Source organism: Polyodon spathula, chromosome 9 (genome assembly GCF_017654505.1).
Source record: "Polyodon spathula isolate WHYD16114869_AA chromosome 9, ASM1765450v1, whole genome shotgun sequence".
Classification (NCBI taxonomy): domain Eukaryota; kingdom Metazoa; phylum Chordata; class Actinopteri; order Acipenseriformes; family Polyodontidae; genus Polyodon; species Polyodon spathula.
In genome coordinates, this window is record NC_054542.1 from 36886889 (window position 1) to 36912453 (window position 25565).

The 25565-nt window shown below is 36.3% G+C and overlaps 1 protein-coding gene across 2 annotated transcripts; it reads right to left on the bottom strand.

Moving 5' to 3' along the window:
* Window positions 1-368: 368 nt before the first annotated feature.
* Window positions 369-18241, bottom strand: LOC121320771 (neural cell adhesion molecule 2-like). 2 transcript variants are annotated; one of them, XM_041259390.1, is made up of 12 exons: window positions 18118-18241; window positions 17518-17595; window positions 17048-17063; window positions 16577-16888; window positions 15968-16243; window positions 10654-10731; window positions 9713-10024; window positions 9104-9379; window positions 3781-3858; window positions 2593-2904; window positions 1984-2259; window positions 369-1405 (listed from the first exon to the last, which is right to left on the bottom strand). In XM_041259390.1, exons 4-12 carry the CDS (start codon window positions 16812-16814, stop codon window positions 1293-1295), a joined length of 1959 nt encoding a protein of 652 aa, XP_041115324.1. In that variant the 5' UTR covers window positions 16815-16888; window positions 17048-17063; window positions 17518-17595; window positions 18118-18241; the 3' UTR covers window positions 369-1292. The 2 variants fall into 2 exon arrangements, with proteins under 2 accessions (XP_041115324.1, XP_041115323.1); XM_041259389.1 differs by lacking the exon at window positions 17048-17063.
* Between the last annotated feature and the right edge of the window lie 7324 nt (window positions 18242-25565).

Consider the following 25565-nt stretch of genomic DNA (forward strand, 5'->3'; position numbering starts at 1 on the left):
TTTTTTTCTTTTTTTTTGTTCCTGGGTAGTAAGTGTTATTTCCTAATTGCTTATGCCTCAAAAGTATAGAAAATGGTTATTATTCCCCACAAACTTTGCTTTTGTGACCAGGACAGTGATATTTCAAAATATCACTATTTCCAATGGGAAAATGGGCAAATCTGTGTCTTTTCGTTCACATAAAGTCAGAAAAAAACAACATATGAATCCAAATTAACATGTATTTATACTAAAGTAATACAAAAATGACTACAAAAGATTTAGAAGTGAGTAGTTTTTTGAGAATTACAATTATACTGTAAATACATAGAAAAGTAAACAACAGAGGAACTAGTAATAATATCTCTTATGTTTAGACTTTTTTGGGGGTTGAATTTGAAACATGTTGAGCAGCAAAGCTGGTTTCAAGCAGATTCCCAGTCACAAAGGAAGCTGAGTGTATGATGTGCTGGGCTTTCTAAACTGGGGTGTGAGAGGGGAGGGATCTGGACTCGCCGTTGGGCGTATGCGTGAGTTTGTGGGGGGTTCAGATACCCTGTTTGTTCCCACGATGTCAGGCAATGTCTGGTTGACAGGAATCAGCTGTGAGAAACTTGGCTGATGTTGTGTCATTGGCTGGGGGGGGAGGGAGGAACTATACGGATGTATGACTGAATAAAAAGTCACTGTTTTGTATCCTCTCTGGCTCATGCAGGAAGTACGGTGGAGCGTGACTTCACGGCAAAATCCTTACCTAAAAAGAGGAAACTAGAAACTCTGGAGCAGCGAGTCGATGAGACTCCAACGTGAGACACACAGACCTGCACCCTTTATTTTGTAGTTTTTCCTTAAAGTCTTTTTGTTTTCCTTTTTCTTTTCGACTTCTCCTTATTCTCCTTATTATGTGAACAATGTTTTACTGCACAATGCATTACCTGTGGGTTTCAGTACAAAGTGCAACACTAATATGCTTCCCCACCTTATTTCAGAAAATCACTCACGCTATCTTTTCATGCAAAATTTTAAATCTAATGGTAGCTTACCACAAACTTAGATCTTTTGTATTTGCAATCTAAATTTCTAAATTAACATCAATAACTTACTTTGCAAATCATACTGGAACTTCAATCCAGTGTTGAGGTGTTTTGTATGCATATGATTTTCTCTGTGATCCGTAGTTACTGATGGCTACTTTTACAGTCTGCAGGGCAAAATGTGATTACCAATCTTGTTGCTTTACATTGTGTTATTTCTTTATTACCATTTCTTTATTAATGCACACACAATAATTTAATATAGATACCTACTTGGGGTCAACTTGATTCATATTTTAGGAGAAATACGATGATGCAAACAATATATATCGGGAAAAACCCTATGAGGGCAAAAAGTACAATCCATTGCGACTCCTTTGATGAACCTAGCACTGAAAGAACAGATTGAAATCCATTAATACAAGCTAAACTGAAAAATCCTAATATTCTGAATATTTTATGTGACAAATGAAACAGTATTATAGAAAGAAACAAATGATGATGTAATTACAGGCACAATAATGGAAATCTGAGTTCATATTGAAGCGTTTCTGCAGGGATTACTCTTGCATTACTCTAGTACTCTGGTTACCTGGACACCCTCCAACCCCCCCAATCCCACTAATATTAAATTCTACTTTTTATAAACAAAGTGTAGGTAAAGTGTAATTACATTAGGTACTGTACATACAGCCATGTGTTTTGAAAAGTTATTAAATTATGTTAAACTTCATGGGGATTTAATTAAACCTAAAAGGAACATTGTAATTGTGATTGTTTTAGTAAGTGAAGTCTGAGTATCTCTATAATGCATATTATCGATTTGATATTGTCTTTTCATTAGGGAAATTCCACCTTTTATCAGGTATACAAAAAAAATTAAAATGAAAACAAAAAATTAGGCTGGTGATTGTAATAAGTAATTTATTTTGAAATGTAAATCATATTTAATAAACAGTAATAAACATACCTGTGCCTCTGAGTGAAATAGTGTAAGTTTGTGATTCATTCCAATATGGATGACTGACTATGCAGGTGACATTTCCCATCGATGCATTATAAGGTATGATAAGCCTGCTTTCCACTGTAAAGGTACGATTTTGATTGTAAGATATTTTGTCAGTTACATTTCCATCTGATGTCCATGATATGCTTGCTTTTGGTTTCCCACTGGAAGCTTCACACACAGCCACGCTGTGATTGTCATTGGGTGAATATTCAATTCTTCCACTTATCTCTGGTTGAACTTGAAAAAGAATACATGTAACCATTAAAACATGATTTTAGGTTAATATTTTGTTTCACATATTATATCATGGCATTGATAGCAACAACTTGAGTTTCCTTATTTCTACTTTGAGAAGTACATTTGTTTTTGGGAAATTTCTATTTTAAAATTTAACAGAAACAGCCCTTACATGACTTGAACAATAATATGTGCAACCACCTGGCCTCCCCAGTGTCTAAATCCACCGCAGTTCCAGTGTATTGAATAGCCTTTGTTCAATTATCATTTGCTTTATCTATCCAGGTGTCCTCAGAGTTGTACTGTTAGAGCTCTTTGAAATCTTATTCTTACCTATGACAGATACATTAAACAATATTTTGTGGCTCCCATGGTGGAAAGCTGTCTGACATTTGTAAATCCCTTCATATGTATATTTAAACGAGGGTATGTGCAGCTGTGATCTTCCTTCAGTTGTATTGATAAGTATTCTTCCATCATTACAAGTATTGACAGCAGGATCGCTATTGCTGTTTGCAATTCTGCACTTCATTTCGTCCGTGTGCTTTAACTCCCAGGTATCAAACAGCATTGTGCTCCATGTTCGATTTGTGCAGCTTAGATTAATCTCCTCACCCAGCTTAATGCTGACGAACTTCTCTTCATCTAGGGAAATTAAAAGGAAATTACTAATAACATTATAAAATCAAACAATGGTCAAATAATGCTGATGGAAGTTGTCTCACTCCATTCTCTTACCAGCAGTATACTGTAACAGTAAAACCTGCATTTAAAGACTGATCAAGCCACTGTTACACATTGATCAAATTGAACGTTTTACACAAAATCTATATCAGAATTGCACAGTGCAATTATATTTTATTAAATGAAATACTATAGTTACCTTCAGCTTGGTTTCATGCAGCACACTGTGCTGGAGGGTAGTGTATTTAAGTCTCAGTAAGAACCTGTGCTGTATCAATTATCACAAGTGTGATACTGCCTATCTACAGAGAATTTGGAATGAATAATAACAAGAACTCTGATTATTAGTAAAAAGAAAAACACTCATGAGCTTTTGTGCCACAGATCCTAATGGGAGTGAAATACACAGGACATATGATAACCAACACAAAGTGAAGGTCATGTTTAATGTAATGCAGGATCCAAATCATACATTTTCTGTTTTAGTATTAAACACAAATAGTTTACGTAAAAATACCAGAGGAGAAATTATATGAGTTAACCAGTATACCACATTCGCAAAATGAAAGACTACTTTAAAACTCTCAGGAAAAATTAATAAACGGAAGGATGTAAGAAACAAAGTGATTCTGTCATTAGTAATTTTAGCGATAGTATTAGGTTTAATTTTTTCAGTTTGAACTTAAGTCATATTTCCTCTTAGTAGCATCAATAATGGCAAGTATAATTATAATATCTGTCTGCTCAGGACTGACGCTTTATTCAGTAATTATTTTATGACTTTTTATACAATATGCAAATATATGAAAATCTCTTTTTAGTTTAATGAACAATTACCAAAATAATCCAGTGATTTTGTTGAAGCTGAAGCGCTTGGTGTCACACTGAAGGTGGCTGAAGGACTTGATTGGGTTTCTAAAGAAGAAATCAAGGATATATGGGTTAATTTCTAACAAGAAACATTAGTACCATGTTAGAAAATGCATTTTTGGAAGCAAATTCACAGAAAATCATTGGTTGGTTCAGTTTGATATAAATACGGTTAGTTTGGTTAGTGATCAAGCCATTAACATCAGTTGCATTAAGAGTCTCCCCTTGGGTGCTTTTATTCAGTATTGGTTATATATTTTAGGTTAGTTTTTATAAGAAAAACACTTTTACTCCTTTTAAAAAACAGTAGTGCCTGTCACAGATGTTAGTCGGTTGTAATGGTTCACTGTATATTTCATTTGACTGATCTTAGTTTTCAGTAAACTAAATTATGTATTTTTTCAAATACAGTAGGGCCTACATGTGGAGCAAATGTAAAAAAACAAAAATCTACCTCACAAGCACTAGAAAATTCCTAAACTGAAATGAACAGAGCATGGTATGATTCTTCACTCAACATTATTTGCTATGTTAAGTTTTTCAACTGAATATGTTAATTTCTCTTACCTTGACCCTGCATTATCCACATCAACACAAATGTTGTACTGACAGCTTTATTCACGTACATTTTATCACACTAACCCTGTTTAATGAATTTTAGATTGTACTGTAGACAGTGAAGGTAGGAATCTATTGTGAAACGTTCTAACATCCGCTGTAAGGCTGTGGTTTTTAATTTCATCACCCTCTGCACAACTAGCTTACCTTTTTTAAAGCATAGGAAGCAAAGACCTTATTGCCTTTTCCTGGCATAGGTTTTAAACTAAAACAATGACAATAGTCAGGGTGCTGAATGTGAATTCTAAGAACTCTGTCTTAAGCTTTCCATTTGACGCAAACAGGTTGAAGTTGAATATTGACATTGAATTGAGAAAAAAAAATAGCCATGATATTAAGCCTTCATTGAACATGGTTTATAACATGAGTTTTTATTACTTTATTGTGTCATAAGATATACATTATTTACAAGACATTTGAGACATCTGTGTATTACAGATTGAAATGCTTTATTTGAATGTAATTACTGAACTACTGTAATTTCCATTTGAATACATATTGAATTTAGTGATACAATCAATTAAACATATTCAGCATCTACTCATATTATCAACCCTTGTCTGTAATATCGTTATTTCATGCTAGGTTCAGTGCTAAAATGCAAACGTGTCAATTTTATAATTCACTTACATTAACTCTGAATCAAATTTGACTCACTATCTATTTACATTTGAATAAATGGAACACATATCAGTGCCTTGAAATTCTACTATGACTGTGATAAGAAGGTACTGCATATTGAAAGCAGCAGGCAACGCTACAATGCAATACTCAATAGAAATTCAAGAGGGTGTCTTGGTCTCAGTTCAGCTCCTACATGGCACAAGGCAGCCTCAGTCAATGAGGTGCAAAAGCAGGAGGAGAGGATGAGGTGTGTAAAGGCCATTTCCCAGGCCAAGCAGGGAGAATGGATCAGATGGGAGAGTGTGGAAAAATGCAAGATTGGCTGGCAAGACCTATTGACAATGGAACAGAGCACGATCAGTTTCCTCATCAGATCAACATATATCACCACAAAACCTAAAACTCTGGGTGGGTGAGAATCCCTTATGTTCTTTGTGTTCATCACCTGCAACATTAAGACACGTTTTGACAGGATATAAGGTGGGTCTTATCCAAGGATGGTTTACTTGGCGCCATGACCAGGTGCTGCAATGTTTAGCCGTATCATTGGAAGACAAGCGTAACCTGACCAATAAGTTGCCACCAGTTCCGTCAAAGAATTACACACAAAAGACAATATTCCTCCATTCAGGAGAGCAACCATCAAGTAAAACCAAGCCTCTCCCAGGACAAATGGAAGCTGCTAGAGACTGGAACATGCGGGCAGATGTTGGGCAATGGCTTATTTTTCCACCCGAGATTGCCACCACTAACCTTCGACCAGACATTGTCGAGTTCAAATCAGCATGAAGTTTTAACATCTACTCTCATGTAATTGAAATCAAAATCACAAATACAATAATGCATTAAACACTGCAGTGCTGTCCTGTGCAATTGCAAAAACATGTTTCAGAAAAGTATTGTTGAGACAACACACAATGGTTCTGAAGTGAATCTTTTCAAGGCAATTACACAGCCCTTCTAAAAGTTTACCAGAGTGAAAGCATAGCAGAGTGTAAGAAAGCACTGTAAAGCATAGGCAAGCATTGTATAGACAAGGGAAGTATACTATAAGCATGGGAAAAGTATGGTACAACTGCAAAAATACCATGGTCAACTTTTAGAGGGAAGGTCTTTAAATTTTTCATCTATTGTTGTGCCTGGATGTTCATTTTACTGAATGTGTTTCTAACTGCTGTACTGTACATACTGTATATACTAAGGTTTTTATTAGTAAGTGTTTTTTTAGCCCAAATAAAACTTACAATGCTTTTCAAAACACTAAAAGTAAAACACTTAAACCGTAAGTGATTAATTATCTTCGTTACCAGCCTTATTAGGCATTATGTTATCATTAGTGTCCATTAGATGGCAGCATCACACACTTACAGAGCACAACCTCTTTGCAGATATCTTTAGCTACTGAGTTTAGGTCTCCAAAAGTATTCCTAAATTATTCATAAGTATTTCTTTCTGTATGTGTAGTATTTATTTATTTTAGATTTTCCAGTCAATTTAAAAACTGGAATTTGGGTCACAACACTTATTTAACAAGCAAAGGCAGGATGTGAACCAAAGACTGCACCACAGTCCTCAAGTGATCCTCTTTATCACTCTACACAAGAGTGAAGCTCATTTACATGATCGATTCAACGGGAGATTTAAACAGTAGAAAGACAGGGTTAGGAGCTGAGCCTTACAAGATTAGACCTGTCCAGCAAACCAGAAATCCAATGATATGTTACATCATTTTAAACAGTGAAGTTAAACAATTTAACTCCTCAAAGGAGACAGATTTACAATTCACTGTAAAATCTGAAAATTGACACCATGGAACATTCAGTTGTGTGTGGCAATAATAAGAGAATGTTTAGCTCTTGTTCATTCCAAGTTGTAGATGACAACTGGTTTACCATAATATGAGTCAGGGACCACACATGAATCTTTCCAATATGCAAGTTTTATTAAGACAGAATAAGTAGAGACAGTAGTTAAAGCATTAAGCAACATATTAAAATTTATAAAAGCAGCTAATTATCAATGTAACAAAAGCACTCGTTGAAGATGTGACCATGCAAATCAATACAACTTTCAAATAAGGACAGTGGTCCGGAAACAATATGTAGTTCACTAAAGTTTCAAAAAGAATATTCATTACATGATCATCTAAACGATTACGTAAGCATTGATTCATCAAGTTAGAAAAGTAAGATAGGACAGCACAGCTGAAACTCTGTTTAACTCCTTCAGATCTAGCTGTGCCCTGCACTGAGTTATTAAGACCCTCTCCACACTGTCAAATTAATTCATCAACAGCACTTCAGCATTCAATACAGTAATGACACTTATACTAGTGTAGCACTCGTGATAAACTTAGTAGCTCTGTGAAAACAAGTCAAGCAAACTGGCATAGTCACTGTGTTTAGGTGTGTTAGTTTAAGCCGAGACAAGTATTCTTTTGACGTCAGTGGTGAGTTGGGTTAGTTATGCACTCCTGTCCTCTGTGATCTTCTGCACCATGCTGTGGAGATCAAGGAACACGAGGGTACTTTAAAGAACACGTTATTTGATGAGTGTCAAAAAAATCTCATACTTTTATAGCCTCTGAGTGCAATTTTTAATCTGTTTATTATTGAATGAATGAAATAGTAAATCAATTTGTGAATGTGAGATATGACAGCCAGGCTAGATGCATGGCATGGCAATTTGTATATAACAACTGCTTTAAATTCAAAGCTTTAAAAAACCAAAAATGATTAAATCGATGGTCAAGTATGTGTTTCAGTTTCCAAATAAGCAAGACAACAACAGTAAAAACGAGGTAGCATGATGAGCGGACAAGAAGATCAATCCAATCGAAGTTTGCATGCCCTAAAAAAAAACATGAATCTTGTATAAAAACACATTTTAGCCCTTGATTAAAGGGCGATTTACTACACTATAGTTACAATGCGCCAGACCTAATCACTGTTCCCCTGACTGGCTCACTTCACTGGTGTCTTTTATTCCGAATATGGTTAGGCAGCTGTAAGTTATGGGGGTTCCCTTCAATTAAAAGGCCTTTCTTAAGATTTCAAGCCTCTAGGTTTTAAAACTAAGGAAATTATATTGTTTCAGTTGAAGGCTGAGTGTGTCTACAATACATATTGCAAATGTATCATTTTCAAACAGTTTCTAGTGGGAGGACGTTACTGATGCATATCCCTGGTGGTCATTTTTTTGCTAGCATCAATAATTTTAAAGCTTGGAGTAAAAAAAGGTCAAAGTATACAGATAAATCCATAAATATTCAGAAGGTTAGATATCCTTATGGCACAGATGGAAATGTGTCAGTAATAGGCTATTTATTTAAAATTAACAAAATGTGTTTTAATATAATGTACTGTACAGACATCTTGTCAATACATTTTTAGTAGGTGTTTTATCACTTACCCGACTCTGCATGACGCTCAGTTCCATTATCGATAATGGATACATTAAACTGCACTTTGTCCTTGCCACCATTGTATGTCGACTCACATATATAAATCCCTTCATCAACATTATTAAAATGCGATACATGAAGAAATGATCTGTTTTCACACATTATTAATTGTTATCCTGTCTTCACAAGTGCTGTTTGCATCAATCTGATCAAACCTAATAGCAATCTGACACTCAGCTCCATTTGTGTTCCTTATCCTCCATGTTTCAAAGATGATTTCACAACACGTTCGATTAGTGCAGTGCAGAGAAACATTTTTCCCCAGCTCAGCGGTAAAGTGTAACTACGTTAGGTACTGTACATACAGCCATGTATTTTGAAAAGTTATTAAATTATGTTAAATTTCATGGGGATTTAATTAAACCTAAAAGGAACATTGTAATTGTGATTGTTTTAGTAAGTGAAGTCTGAGTATCTCTATAATGCATATTATCGATTTGATATTGTCTTTTCATTAGGGTAATTCCACCTTTTATCAGGTATACAAAAAAAAATAAAAATTAAAACAAAAAATTAGGCTGGTGACTATAATAAGTAATTTATTTTGAAATGTAAATCATATTTAATAAACAGTAATAAACATACCTGTGCCTCTGAGTGAAATAGTGTAAGTTTGTGATTCATTCCAATATGGATGACTGACTACGCAGGTGACATTTCCCATCGATGCATTGTAAGGTATGATAAGCCTGCTTTCCACTGTAAAGGTACGATTTTGATTGTAAGTTATCTTGTCTGTTACATTTCCATCTGATGTCCATGATATGCTTGCTTTTGGTTTCCCACTGGAAGCTTCACACACAGCCACGCTGTGATTGTCATTGGGTGAATATTCAATTCTTCCACTTATCTCTGGTTGAACTTGAAAAAGAATACATGTAACCATTAAAACATGATTTTAGGTTAATATTTTGTTTCACATATTATATCATGGCATTGATAGCAACAACTTGAGTTTCCTTATTTCTACTTTGAGAAGTACATTTGTTTTTGGGAAATTTCTATTTTAAAATTTAACAGAAACAGCCCTTACATGACTTGAACAATAACATGTGCAACCACCTGGCCTCCCCAGTGTCTAAATCCACCGCAGTTCCAGTGTATTGAATAGCCTTTGTTCAATTGTCATTTGCTTTATCTATCCAGGTGTCCTCAGAGTTGTACTGTTAGAGATCTTTGAAATCTTATTCTTACCTATGACAGATACATTAAACAATATTTTGTGGCTCCCATGTTGGAAAGCTGTCTGACATTTGTAAATCCCTTCATATGTATATTTAAACGAGGGTATGTGCAGCTGTGATCTTCCTTCAGTTGTACTGATAAGTATTCTTCCATCATTACAAGTATTGACAGCAGGATCACTATTGCTGTTTGCAATTCTGCACTTCATTTCGTCCGTGTGCTTTAACTCCCAGGTATCAAACAGCATTGTGCTCCATGTTCGATTTGTGCAGCTTAGATTAATCTCCTCACCCAGCTTAATGCTGACGAACTTCTCTTCATCTAGGGAAATTAAAAGGAAATTACTAATAACATTATAAAACCATTTAGTGTATTTAAGTGCTCTGTCAATGATCAGAAGTGTGATAATGCATATTTACAGAGATCTGTGGAATTGATAATGACAACTATTCAAATTCTTGGTAAAAAATAAACACTCACGTGTGTGCCACAGATCCTAATGGGAGTGAAATACACAGGACATATGATAACCAACACAAAGTGAAGGTCATGTTTAATGTAATGCAGGATCCAAATCATACATTTTCTGTTTTAGTATTAAACACAAATAGTTTACATAAAAATACCAGAGGAGAAATTATATGAGTTAACCAGTATACCACATTCGCAAAATGAAAGACTACTTTAAAACTCTCAGGAAAAATTAATAAACAGGAGTAAGGATGTAAGAAACAAAGTGATTCTGTCATTAGTAATATTAGCGATAGTATTAGGTTTCATTTTTTCAGTTTGAACTTAAGTCATATTTCCTCTTAGTAGCATCAATAATGGCAAGTATAATTATAATATCTGTCTGCTCAGGACTGACGCTTTATTCAGTAATTATTTTATGACTTTTTATACAATATGCAAATATATGAAAATCTCTTTTTAGTTTAATGAACAATTACCAAAATAATCCAGTGATTTTGTTGAAGCTGAAGCGCTTGGTGTCACACTGAAGGTGGCTGAAGGACTTGATTGGGTTTCTAAAGAAGAAATCAAGGATATATGGGTTAATTTCTAACAAGAAACATTAGTACCATGTTAGAAAATGCATTTTTGGAAGCAAATTCACAGAAAATCATTGGTTGGTTCAGTTTGATATAAATACGGTTAGTTTGGTTAGTGATCAAGCCATTAACATCAGTTGCATTAAGAGTCTCCCCTTGGGTGCTTTTATTCAGTATTGGTTATATATTTTAGGTTAGTTTTTATAAGAAAAACACTTTTACTCCTTTTAAAAAACAGTAGTGCCTGTCACAGATGTTAGTCGGTTGTAATGGTTCACTGTATATTTCATTTGACTGATCTTAGTTTTCAGTAAACTAAATTATGTATTTTTTCAAATACAGTAGGGCCTACATGTGGAGCAAATGTAAAAAAACAAAAATCTACCTCACAAGCACTAGAAAATTCCTAAACTGAAATGAACAGAGCATGGTATGATTCTTCACTCAACATTATTTGCTATGTTAAGTTTTTCAACTGAATATGTTAATTTCTCTTACCTTGACCCTGCATTATCCACATCAACACAAATGTTGTACTGACAGCTTTATTCACGTACATTTTATCACACTAACCCTGCTTAATGAATTTTAGATTGTACTGTAGACAGTGAAGGTAGGAATCTATTGTGAAACGTTCTAACATCCGCTGTAAGGCTGTGGTTTTTAATTTCATCACGCTCTGCACAACTAGCTTACCTTTTTTAAGCACAGGAAGCAAAGACCTTATTGCCTTTTCCTGGCATAGATTTTAAACTAAAACAATAACAATAGTCAGGGTGCTGAATGTGAATTCTAAGAACCCTGTCTTAAGCTTTCCATTTGACGCAAACAGGTTGAAGTTGAATATTGACATTGCATTGAGAAAAAAAAAATAGCCATGATATTAAGCCTTCATTGAACATGGTTTATAACATGAGTTTTTATTATTTTATTGTGTCATAAGATATACATTTGAGACATCTGTGTATTACAGATTGAAATGCTTTATTTGAATGTAATTACTGAACTACTGTAATTTCCATTTGAATACATATTGAATTTAGTGATACAATCAATTAAACATATTCAGCATCTACTCATATTATCAACCCTTGTCTGTAATATCGTTATTTCATGCTAGGTTCAGTGCTAAAATGCAAACATGTCAATTTTATAATTCACTTACATTAACTCTGAATCAAATTTGACTCACTATCTATTTACATTTGAATAAATGGAACACATATCAGTGCCTTGAAATTCTACTATGACTGTGATAAGAAGGTACTGCATACTGAACGCAGCAGGCAACACTACAATGCAATACTCAATAGAAATTCAAGAGGGTGTCTTGGTCTCAGTTCAGCTCCTACATTGCACAAGGCAGCCTCAGTCAATGAGGTGCAAAAGCAGGAGAAGAGGATCAGGTGTGTAAAGGCCATTTCCCAGGCCAAGCAGGGAGAATGGATCAGATGGGAGAGTGTGGAAAAATGCAAGATTGGCTGGCAAGACCTATTGACAATGGAACAGAGCACGATCAGTTTCCTCATCAGATCAACATATATCACCACAAAACCTAAAACTCTGGGTGGGTGAGAATCCCTTATGTTCTTTGTGTTCATCACCTGCAACATTAAGACACGTTTTGACAGGATATAAGGTGGGTCTTATCCAAGGATGGTTTACTTGGCGCCATGACCAGGTGCTGCAATGTTTAGCCATATCATTGGAAGACAAGCGTAACCTGACCAATAAGTTGCCACCAGTTCCATCAAAGCATTACACACAAAAGACAATATTCCTCCATTCAGGAGAGCAACCATCAAGTAAAACCAAGCCTCTCCCAGGACAAATGGAAGCTGCTAGAGACTGGAAGATGCTGGCAGATGTTGGTCAACAGCTTATTTTTCCACCCGAGATTGCCACCACTAACCTTCGACCAGACATTGTCGAGTTCAAATCAGCATGAAGTTTAAACATCTACTCTCATGTAATTGAAATCAAAATCACAAATACAATGATGCATTAAACACTGCAGTGCTGTCCTGTGCAATTGCAACAACATGTTTCAGAAAAGTATTGTTGAGACAACACACAATGGTTCTGAAGTGAATCTTTTCAAGGCAATTACACAGCCCTTCTAAAAGTTTACCAGAGTGAAAGCATAGCAGAGTGCAATAAAGCACTGTAAAGCATAGGCAAGCATTGTATAGACAAGGGAAGTATACTATAAGCATGGGAAAAGTATGGTACAACTGCAAAAATACCATGGTCAACTTTTAGAAGGGAAGGTCTTTAAATTTTTCATCTATTGTTGTGCCTGGATGTACATTTTACTGAATGTGTTTCTAACTGCTGTACTGTACATACTGTATATACTAAGGTTTTTATTAGTAAATGTTTTTTTTTTAGTCCAAATAAAACTTACAATACTTTTCAAAACACTAAAAGTAAAACACTTAAACCGTAAGTGATTAATTATCTTCGTTACCAGCCTTATTAGGCATTATGTTATCATTAGTGTCCATTAGATGGCAGCATCACACACTTACAGAGCACAACCTCTTTGCAGATATCTTTAGCTACTGAGTTTAGGTCTCCAAAAGTATTCCTAAATTATTCATAAGTATTTCTTTCTGTATGTGTAGTATTTATTTATTTTAGATTTTCCAGTCAATTTAAAAACTGGAATTTGGGTCACAACACTTATTTAACAAGCAAAGGCAGGATGTGAACCAAAGACTGCACCACAGTCCTCAAGTGATCCTCTTTATCACTCTACACAAGAGTGAAGCTCATTTACATGATCGATTCAACGGGAGATTTAAACAGTAGAAAGACAGGGTTAGGAGCTGAGCCTTACAAGATTAGACCTGTCCAGCAAACCAGAAATCCAATGATATGTTACATCATTTTAAACAGTGAAGTTAAACAATTTAACTCCTCAAAGGAGACAGATTTACAATTCACTGTAAAATCTGAAAATTGACACCATGGAACATTCAGTTGTGTGTGGCAATAATAAGAGAATGTTTAGCTCTTGTTCATTCCAAGTTGTAGATGACAACTGGTTTACCATAATATGAGTCAAGGACCACACATGAATCTTTCCAATATGCAAGTTTTATTAAGACAGAATAAGTAGAGACAGTAGTTAAAGCATTAAGCAACATATTAAAATTTATAAAAGCAGCTAATTATCAATGTAACAAAAGCACTCGTTGAAGATGTGACCATGCAAATCAATACAACTTTCAAATAAGGACAGTGGTCCGGAAACAATATGTAGTTCACTAAAGTTTCAAAAAGAATATTCATTACATGATCATCTAAACGATCACATAAGCATTGATTCATCAAGTTAGAAAAGCAAGATAGGACAGCACAGCTGAAACTCTGTTTAACTCCTTCAGATCTAGCTGTGCCCTGCACTGAGTTATTAAGACCCTCTCCACACTGTCAAATTAATTCATCAACAGCACTTCAGCATTCAATACAGTAATGACACTTATACTAGTGTAGCACTCATTATAAACTTAGTAGCTCTGTGAAAACAAGTCAAGCAAACTGGCATAGTCACTGTGTTTAGGTGTGTTAGTTTAAGCCGAGACAAGTATTCTTTTGACGTCAGTGGTGAGTTGGGTTAGTTATGCACTCCTGTCCTCTGTGATCTTCTGCACCATGCTGTGGAGATCAAGGAACACGAGGGTACTTTAAAGAACACGTTATTTGATGAGTGTCAAAAAAATCTCATACTTTTATAGCCTCTGAGTGCAATTTTTAATCTGTTTATTATTGAATAAATGAAATAGTAAATCAATTTGTGAATGTGAGATATGAGAGCCAGGCTAGATGCATGGCATGGCAATTCGTATATAACAACTGCTTTAAATTCAAAGCTTTAAAAAACCAAAAATGATTAAATCGATGGTCAAGTATGTGTTTCAGTTTCCAAATAAGCAAGACAACAACAATAAAAACGAGGTAGCATGATGAGCGGACAAGAAGATCAATCCAATCGAAGTTTGCATGCCCTAAAAAAAAACATGAATCTTGTATAAAAACACATTTTAGCCCTTGATTAAAGGGCGATTTACTACACTATAGTTACAATGCGCCAGACCTAATCACTGTTCCCCTGACTGGCTCACTTCACTGGTATCTTTTTATTCCGAATATGGTTAGGCAGCTGTAAGTTATGGGGGTTCCCTTCAATTAAAAGGCCTTTCTTAAGATTTCAAGCCTCTAGGTTTTAAAACTAAGGAAATTATATTGTTTCAGTTGAAGGCTGAGTGTGTCTACAATACATATTGCAAATGTATCATTTTCAAACAGTTTCTAGTGGGAGGACGTTACTGATGCATATCCCTGGTGGTCATTTTTTTGCTAGCATCAATAATTTTAAAGCTTGGAGTAAAAAAAGGTCAAAGTATACAGATAAATCCATAAATATTCAGAAGGTTAGATATCCTTATGGCACAAATGGAAATGTAACAGTAATAGGCTACTTATTTAAAATTAACAAAATGTGTTTTAATATAGTGTACTGTACAGACATCTTGTCAATACATTTTTAGTAGGTGTTTTATCACTTACCCGACTCTGCATGACGCTCAGTTCCATTATCGATAATGGATACATTAAACTGCACTTTGTCCTTGCCACCATTGTATGTCGACTCACATATATAAATCCCTTCATCAACATTATTAAAATGCGATACATGAAGAAATGATCTGTTTTCACACATTATTAATTGTTATCCTGTCTTCACAAGTGCTGTTTGCATCAATCTGATCAAACCTAATAGCAATCTGACACTCAGCTCCATTTGTGTTCCTTATCCTCCATGTTTCAAAGATGATTTCACAACACGTTCGATTAGTGCAGTGCAGAGAAACATTTTTCCCCAGCTCAGCGGTAAAGTGTAACTACGTTAGGTACTGTACATACAGCCATGTATTTTGAAAAGTTATTAAATTATGTTAAATTTCATGGGGATTTAATTAAACCTAAAAGGAACATTGTAATTGTGATTGTTTTAGTAAGTGAAGTCTGAGTATCTCTATAATGCATATTATCGATTTGATATTGTCTTTTCATTAGGGTAATTCCACCTTTTATCAGGTATACAAAAAAAAATAAAAATTAAAACAAAAAATTAGGCTGGTGACTATAATAAGTAATTTATTTTGAAATGTAAATCATATTTAATAAACAGTAATAAACATACCTGTGCCTCTGAGTGAAATAGTGTAAGTTTGTGATTCATTCCAATATGGATGACTGACTATGCAGGTGACATTTCCCATCGATGCATTGTAAGGTATGATAAGCCTGCTTTCCACTGTAAAGGTACGATTTTGATTGTAAGTTATCTTGTCTGTTACATTTCCATCTGATGTCCATGATATGCTTGCTTTTGGTTTCCCACTGGAAGCTTCACACACAGCCACGCTGTGATTGTCATTGGGTGAATATTCAATTCTTCCACTTATCTCTGGTTGAACTTGAAAAAGAATACATGTAACCATTAAAACATGATTTTAGGTTAATATTTTGTTTCACATATTATATCATGGCATTGATAGCAACAACTTGAGTTTCCTTATTTCTACTTTGAGAAGTACATTTGTTTTTGGGAAATTTCTATTTTAAAATTTAACAGAAACAGCCCTTACATGACTTGAACAATAACATGTGCAACCACCTGGCCTCCCCAGTGTCTAAATCCACCGCAGTTCCAGTGTATTGAATAGCCTTTGTTCAATTGTCATTTGCTTTATCTATCCAGGTGTCCTCAGAGTTGTACTGTTAGAGATCTTTGAAATCTTATTCTTACCTATGACAGATACATTAAACAATATTTTGTGGCTCCCATGTTGGAAAGCTGTCTGACATTTGTAAATCCCTTCATATGTATATTTAAACGAGGGTATGTGCAGCTGTGATCTTCCTTCAGTTGTACTGATAAGTATTCTTCCATCATTACAAGTATTGACAGCAGGATCACTATTGCTGTTTGCAATTCTGCACTTCATTTCGTCCGTGTGCTTTAACTCCCAGGTATCAAACAGCATTGTGCTCCATGTTCGATTTGTGCAGCTTAGATTAATCTCCTCACCCAGCTTAATGCTGACGAACTTCTCTTCATCTAGGGAAATTAAAAGGAAATTACTAATAACATTATAAAACCATTTAGTGTATTTAAGTGCTCTGTCAATGATCAGAAGTGTGATAATGCATATTTACAGAGATCTGTGGAATTGATAATGACAACTATTCAAATTCTTGGTAAAAAATAAACACTCACGTGTGTGCCACAGATCCTAATGGGAGTGAAATACACAGGACATATGATAACCAACACAAAGTGAAGGTCATGTTTAATGTAATGCAGGATCCAAATCATACATTTTCTGTTTTAGTATTAAACACAAATAGTTTACATAAAAATACCAGAGGAGAAATTATATGAGTTAACCAGTATACCACATTCGCAAAATGAAAGACTACTTTAAAACTCTCAGGAAAAATTAATAAACAGGAGTAAGGATGTAAGAAACAAAGTGATTCTGTCATTAGTAATATTAGCGATAGTATTAGGTTTCATTTTTTCAGTTTGAACTTAAGTCATATTTCCTCTTAGTAGCATCAATAATGGCAAGTATAATTATAATATCTGTCTGCTCAGGACTGACGCTTTATTCAGTAATTATTTTATGACTTTTTATACAATATGCAAATATATGAAAATCTCTTTTTAGTTTAATGAACAATTACCAAAATAATCCAGTGATTTTGTTGAAGCTGAAGCGCTTGGTGTCACACTGAAGGTGGCTGAAGGACTTGATTGGGTTTCTAAAGAAGAAATCAAGGATATATGGGTTAATTTCTAACAAGAAACATTAGTACCATGTTAGAAAATGCATTTTTGGAAGCAAATTCACAGAAAATCATTGGTTGGTTCAGTTTGATATAAATACGGTTAGTTTGGTTAGTGATCAAGCCATTAACATCAGTTGCATTAAGAGTCTCCCCTTGGGTGCTTTTATTCAGTATTGGTTATATATTTTAGGTTAGTTTTTATAAGAAAAACACTTTTACTCCTTTTAAAAAACAGTAGTGCCTGTCACAGATGTTAGTCGGTTGTAATGGTTCACTGTATATTTCATTTGACTGATCTTAGTTTTCAGTAAACTAAATTATGTATTTTTTCAAATACAGTAGGGCCTACATGTGGAGCAAATGTAAAAAAACAAAAATCTACCTCACAAGCACTAGAAAATTCCTAAACTGAAATGAACAGAGCATGGTATGATTCTTCACTCAACATTATTTGCTATGTTAAGTTTTTCAACTGAATATGTTAATTTCTCTTACCTTGACCCTGCATTATCCACATCAACACAAATGTTGTACTGACAGCTTTATTCACGTACATTTTATCACACTAACCCTGCTTAATGAATTTTAGATTGTACTGTAGACAGTGAAGGTAGGAATCTATTGTGAAACGTTCTAACATCCGCTGTAAGGCTGTGGTTTTTAATTTCATCACGCTCTGCACAACTAGCTTACCTTTTTTAAGCACAGGAAGCAAAGACCTTATTGCCTTTTCCTGGCATAGATTTTAAACTAAAACAATAACAATAGTCAGGGTGCTGAATGTGAATTCTAAGAACCCTGTCTTAAGCTTTCCATTTGACGCAAACAGGTTGAAGTTGAATATTGACATTGCATTGAGAAAAAAAAAATAGCCATGATATTAAGCCTTCATTGAACATGGTTTATAACATGAGTTTTTATTATTTTATTGTGTCATAAGATATACATTTGAGACATCTGTGTATTACAGATTGAAATGCTTTATTTGAATGTAATTACTGAACTACTGTAATTTCCATTTGAATACATATTGAATTTAGTGATACAATCAATTAAACATATTCAGCATCTACTCATATTATCAACCCTTGTCTGTAATATCGTTATTTCATGCTAGGTTCAGTGCTAAAATGCAAACATGTCAATTTTATAATTCACTTACATTAACTCTGAATCAAATTTGACTCACTATCTATTTACATTTGAATAAATGGAACACATATCAGTGCCTTGAAATTCTACTATGACTGTGATAAGAAGGTACTGCATACTGAACGCAGCAGGCAACACTACAATGCAATACTCAATAGAAATTCAAGAGGGTGTCTTGGTCTCAGTTCAGCTCCTACATTGCACAAGGCAGCCTCAGTCAATGAGGTGCAAAAGCAGGAGGAGAGGATGAGGTGTGTAAAGGCCATTTCCCAGGCCAAGCAGGGAGAATAGATCAGATGGGAGAGTGTGGAAAAATGCAAGATTGGCTGGCAAGACCTATTGACAATGGAACAGAGCACGATCAGTTTCCTCATCAGATCAACATATATCACCACAAAACCTAAAACTCTGGGTGGGTGAGAATCCCTTATGTTCTTTGTGTTCATCACCTGCAACATTAAGACACGTTTTGACAGGATATAAGGTGGGTCTTATCCAAGGATGGTTTACTTGGCGCCATGACCAGGTGCTGCAATGTTTAGCCATATCATTGGAAGACAAGCGTAACCTGACCAATAAGTTGCCACCAGTTCCGTCAAAGAATTACACACAAAAGACAATATTCCTCCATTCAGGAGAGCAACCATCAAGTAAAACCAAGCCTCTCCCAGGACAAATGGAAGCTGCTAGAGACTGGAACATGCGGGCAGATGTTGGGCAATGGCTTATTTTTCCACCCGAGATTGCCACCACTAACCTTCGACCAGACGTTGTCGAGTTCAAATCAGCATGAAGTTTAAACATCTACTCTCATGTAATTGAAATCAAAATCACAAATACAATGATGCATTAAACACTGCAGTGCTGTCCTGTGCAATTGCAACAACATGTTTCAGAAAAGTATTGTTGAGACAACACACAATGGTTCTGAAGTGAATCTTTTCAAGGCAATTACACAGCCCTTCTAAAAGTTTACCAGAGTGAAAGCATAGCAGAGTGCAATAAAGCACTGTAAAGCACAGGCAAGCATTGTATAGACAAGGGAAGTATACTATAAGCATGGGAAAAGTATGGTACAACTGCAAAAATACCATGGTCAACTTTTAGAGGGAAGGTCTTTAAATTGCTCATCTATTGTTGTGCCTGGATGTACATTTTACTGAATGTGTTTCTAACTGCTGTACTGTACATACTGTATATACTAAGGTTTTTATTAGTAAATGTTTTTTTTTTAGTCCAAATAAAACTTACAATACTTTTCAAAACACTAAAAGTAAAACACTTAAACCGTAAGTGATTAATTATCTTCGTTACCAGCCTTATTAGGCATTATGTTATCATTAGTGTCCATTAGATGGCAGCATCACACACTTACAGAGCACAACCTCTTTGCAGATATCTTTAGCTACTGAGTTTAGGTCTCCAAAAGTATTCCTAAATTATTCATAAGTATTTCTTTCTGTATGTGTAGTATTTATTTATTTTAGATTTTCCAGTCAATTTAAAAACTGGAATTTGGGTCACAACACTTATTTAACAAGCAAAGGCAGGATGTGAACCAAAGACTGCACCACAGTCCTCAAGTGATCCTCTTTATCACTCTACACAAGAGTGAAGCTCATTTACATGATCGATTCAACGGGAGATTTAAACAGTAGAAAGACAGGGTTAGGAGCTGAGCCTTACAAGATTAGACCTGTCCAGCAAACCAGAAATCCAATGATATGTTACATCATTTTAAACAGTGAAGTTAAACAATTTAACTCCTCAAAGGAGACAGATTTACAATTCACTGTAAAATCTGAAAATTGACACCATGGAACATTCAGTTGTGTGTGGCAATAATAAGAGAATGTTTAGCTCTTGTTCATTCCAAGTTGTAGATGACAACTGGTTTACCATAATATGAGTCAGGGACCACACATGAATCTTTCCAATATGCAAGTTTTATTAAGACAGAATAAGTAGAGACAGTAGTTAAAGCATTAAGCAACATATTAAAATTTATAAAAGCAGCTAATTATCAATGTAACAAAAGCACTCGTTGAAGATGTGACCATGCAAATCAATACAACTTTCAAATAAGGACAGTGGTCCGGAAACAATATGTAGTTCACTAAAGTTTCAAAAAGAATATTCATTACATGATCATCTAAACGATTACGTAAGCATTGATTCATCAAGTTAGAAAAGTAAGATAGGACAGCACAGCTGAAACTCTGTTTAACTCCTTCAGATCTAGCTGTGCCCTGCACTGAGTTATTAAGACCCTCTCCACACTGTCAAATTAATTCATCAACAGCACTTCAGCATTCAATACAGTAATGACACTTATACTAGCGTAGCACTCGTTATAAACTTAGTAGCTCTGTGAAAACAAGTCAAGCAAACTGGCATAGTCACTGTGTTTAGGTGTGTTAGTTTAAGCCGAGACAAGTATTCTTTTGACGTCAGTGGTGAGTTGGGTTAGTTATGCACTCCTGTCCTCTGTGATCTTCTGCACCATGCTGTGGAGATCAAGGAACACGAGGGTACTTTAAAGAACACGTTATTTGATGAGTGTCAAAAAAATCTCATACTTTTATAGCCTCTGAGTGCAATTTTTAATCTGTTTATTATTGAATAAATGAAATAGTAAATCAATTTGTGAATGTGAGATATGACAGCCAGGCTAGATGCATGGCATGGCAATTTGTATATAACAACTGCTTTTCCAGATGATACTATATTTCAATGGTTAGGTCAGATGTCACAATAGATAAACGTTAACATTGGAAGTATTTTGAAGCGTCTTTCGCATTAGAGATAATTCAAAGCTTTACAAAACCAAAAATGATTAAATCTGAAACATACCGAGGTCAGGTATGTGTTTCTGTTTCCAAATAAGCAAGACAACAACAATACAAACGAGGTAACATGATGAGCGGACAAGAAGATCAATCCAATCGAAGTTTGCATGCCCTAAAAAAAAACATGAATCTTGTATAAAAACAAATTTTAGCCCTTGATTAAAGGGCGTTTTACTACACTATAGTTACAATGCACCAGACCTAATCACTGTTCCCCTGATTGGCTCACTTCATTGGTATCTTTTATTCCGAATATGGTTAGGCAGCTGTAAGTTATGGGGGTTCCCTTCAATTAAAAGGCCTTTCTTAAGATTTCAAGCCTCTAGGTTTTAAAACTAAGGAAATTATATTGTTTCAGTTGAAGGCTGAGTGTGTCTACAATACATATTGCAAATGTATCATTTTCAAACAGTTTCTAGTGGGAGGACGTTACTGATGCATATCCCTGGTGGTCATTTTTTTGCTAGCATCATTAATTTTAAAGCTTGGAGTAGAAAAAGGTCAAAGTATACAGATAAATCCATAAATATTCAGAAGGTTAGATATCCTTATGGCACAGATGGAAATGTGTCAGTAATAGGCTATTTATTTAAAATTAACAAAATGTGTTTTAATATAATGTACTGTACATACATCTTGTCAATACATTTTTAGCACTTACCCAACTCTGCAGGATGCTCAATTCCATTATTGGTAATGGATACATTAAACTGCACTTTGTCCTTGCCACCTTTGTGTGTCGACTCACATGTATAATTCCCTTCATCAATATTATTAAAATATGATACATGAAGAAAGTGTCTGTTTTCACCTGCATTCTTAATTGTTATTCTGTCTTCACAAGTGCTGTTTGCATCAATCTGATCAAACCTAAGAGCAATCTGACACTCAGCTCCATTTGTGTTCCTTATCTTCCATGTTTCAAAGATGATTTCAGTCCACGTTTGATTATTGCAGTGCAGAGAAACTTCCTTCCCCACCTCAACGGTTACCAGTTGAATGTCTGTGTAAGAGAAAGGAAAACCCATATCAGACAATAATTGCTATTCAGTTTCATCACATGCAATTAATTTTTTTGTGACATACAGGAAAGGAGTTTTCTGTGAGCATAACCGTTATTTGTAAACTGTTTTGAAAACTAACAAATGATATTTGTTGTACGACTTAATAACTATTCAGTCACCTTGTGTGTGCAATATATGTTATTTCTCAATACCCAGAGTACATTTCTTAAATTCTTTTTTTTTTCACTCTGGTTATGCTACACATGTAGAAAAGAATTTAGCTAAAAGAAACTTTGTAAATTCACAGACAAATGTTTTTACTAGGTCAATGTTGAAATGATTTTACTTTCATAATCTTTCAAATAAAAAATGACAGCTCATTTTAGTTGTGAAACTAACATATGAGTAGACATCAGATTGACAGCCTTGATTTGATTGTGATTAATCTAGAGCAGACCTAATTCAGTCTCATTGAACTTGAATCAACAGGACCACGACCAAGATTTCAAACATATTTAGGGCCCAGTTTTAATGATAGAGCAAACCTCTAAAGGCTGGACAAAAAACGCTTGTCCCTGATTCAGAAACAACAAGGAGCAAACTACCTTTACCCAGTAATGCGACTTTGGTTAGTGCTAGTGGTCAGCATAACTGTGTGGATGTGGCCTTATTTATATGTTAGCTTTGAGCTATTTAGATGAAAGCACAAGGGGGGGGCGGCTGTGTCTCAAACTAAGTAGGTAAGGGAGGTTTATTTGAAACAGAGGCTTAGCTGATCCCTTTGTGGTGAAGTAAAAGAAGAGTGCGAGAGAAAGAGAACACGCTTTTTCCAAACAATATTTGATGTTTTATATATATATATATATATATATATATATATATATATATATATATATATATATATATATATATATATATATATATATACAGTGCCTTGAAAAAAATTATTCAGTCCCCATCCCTTTTTTTCACATTTAAGAGTCTCACAGCCTGGAATTTTGATGCTTGGGAATTTTTATTTGTGAGCCACGCATTCTTCTTCACAGAGCCCCCCCCCCCCAAAAAAAAGAAAGAAAATGGTAAACAATAAAATAATAAAAATAAAAAAAATTAAAAATTAAAAGACCCAGAGCTGGAGCTGGGCTGGGTTCGGGTGTCAGAATAGCCCCTCTGCTTGGCTCAGGAGGTCCTTGCGCAGCGGGAGCTGCCACGGCTGATCCGATAACATGCCAGAGAGGAGAGCAAACAGGGGCATCTCGACCATCTGGGTGCAACCAGAAAAACCTGTGCTCTCTCCATCCTGATCCTCTCTAGTGTCAGGGGTAATAATGGTAGCGGAGGGAATGCATACAATAGCCCCTGTGGCCAGGGGTGAGCTAGAGCGTCTACTCCCAGGGGGCCGCCGTCTCTCTCCATGGAGAACCATAGGGGGCAATGAGTGGACTCGGCTGTGGCAAAGAGGTCAACCCGTGCAGGTCGAAACCTCTCCCAAATCTGTTTCACCACTTGAGGATGCAGCCTCCACTCCGAGCTGTCTGGAGCTCTTCTGGACAGGAGGTCTGCTGTCTTGTTGTCCACATCGGGGAGGTGAACTGCCCTGATGGAACGCAAGTTTCTGTGCATCCAGGACAGGAGTCTGTGCGCTGCGTGGTGAAGGCCCGGTGAGCGCAGGCTGTCTTAGTGATTTATGTAGGCTACAACTGTGGTATTGTCCGTCCGAACCAACACATGTTTGTGAGCTAATTGCTGGTGAAAATGGGATAACGTCAGGCTCACTGCTTGCAGCTCTTGCGCATTTATGTGCACTTGCTGCCACTGTCCCTTCCACTGACTTCTTATTCCTCGCCTGTTCCAGACCGCACCCCAGCCCAGGCTGAAGGCGTCTGTAGTGATCACTTCCCTTCTGTGAGGGGATCCGAGGGGAGATCCGAGGCGCAGATTTCCGGGACGGAGCCACCACTCCAGTGTCTTCCGGCATTGTCTGGACGCTCGCACCAGCCAGTACCGCTCTCGGACTGGGTGCACCTTGAGCGTATTCACCCAGGCTTGAAGCGGGCGCATTCTCAGCAGCCCTAGTGGAAGGATTCTTGAGGCAGCTGCCATCAGCCCCAACAACATTTGATATATTCTGACCTGTAGGAGAGCGTCCTCTCTGAATAGGGAGAGCGTGGTCGCCAATGACCGAATCTTGTCTTCCGACAGTGAGGCAAGCATGCTCACAGAGTTCAGTTTGATCCCCATAAACACTGTGGACTGAGACGGTATGAAGTTGCTTTTCTGTTGATGTATTGAGAGCCCTATCTTTGCCACATGGTCTATGACCTGTTTTGTGTGCACCTCTGCGCATGCTTTTGACTGCACGCAAACCAACCAATCATCCAGATAGTTTAGGATCTGAATACCTTGCAGCCTGTGGAGCCAGTGCTTCATCCATGCACTTTGAAAATGTACGGCGCTCCAGCGCAAGGAAAAGGATCTTTCTTAGGCCCCGGCCTCTGTCTCCAGCCGAAGAATCGGTTACCCCTGGCCTGCGGTGGTCCCTTGCCGCTGGCCTGCTGCCTGCTTGCCTACTCTGGGGTTGAGGGCGGTGTTCAGACCCTTTCACCCCAGCAGGCTGCGCATGCCACCTTGGGCGCTGACTGTAACCCGGAAGGCGCGAAAACTTTGAGTTGACCTCTGTAGCTTTGTGGGACCTCTCAAGGCTTAAATCAATTGTCGCCCCAAAAGTTTCCCCCTGTGTAATGGGGACATCCAGGGGCGGCACTTTCTCAGTCTCCACGACCTTGGCTTGTGCCAGCTACAAATGCTGGCAAGCGGCCACCATCGCCACCAGTGACCTCCCTGATGCCTGACCTAACTCCCCTATTAGGTCAATCATCGCCTTAGCCACCGCCTAGAGCTCCTCTGTGTCTGCCTCTGTGGCTCTGTCCTGCAGCCT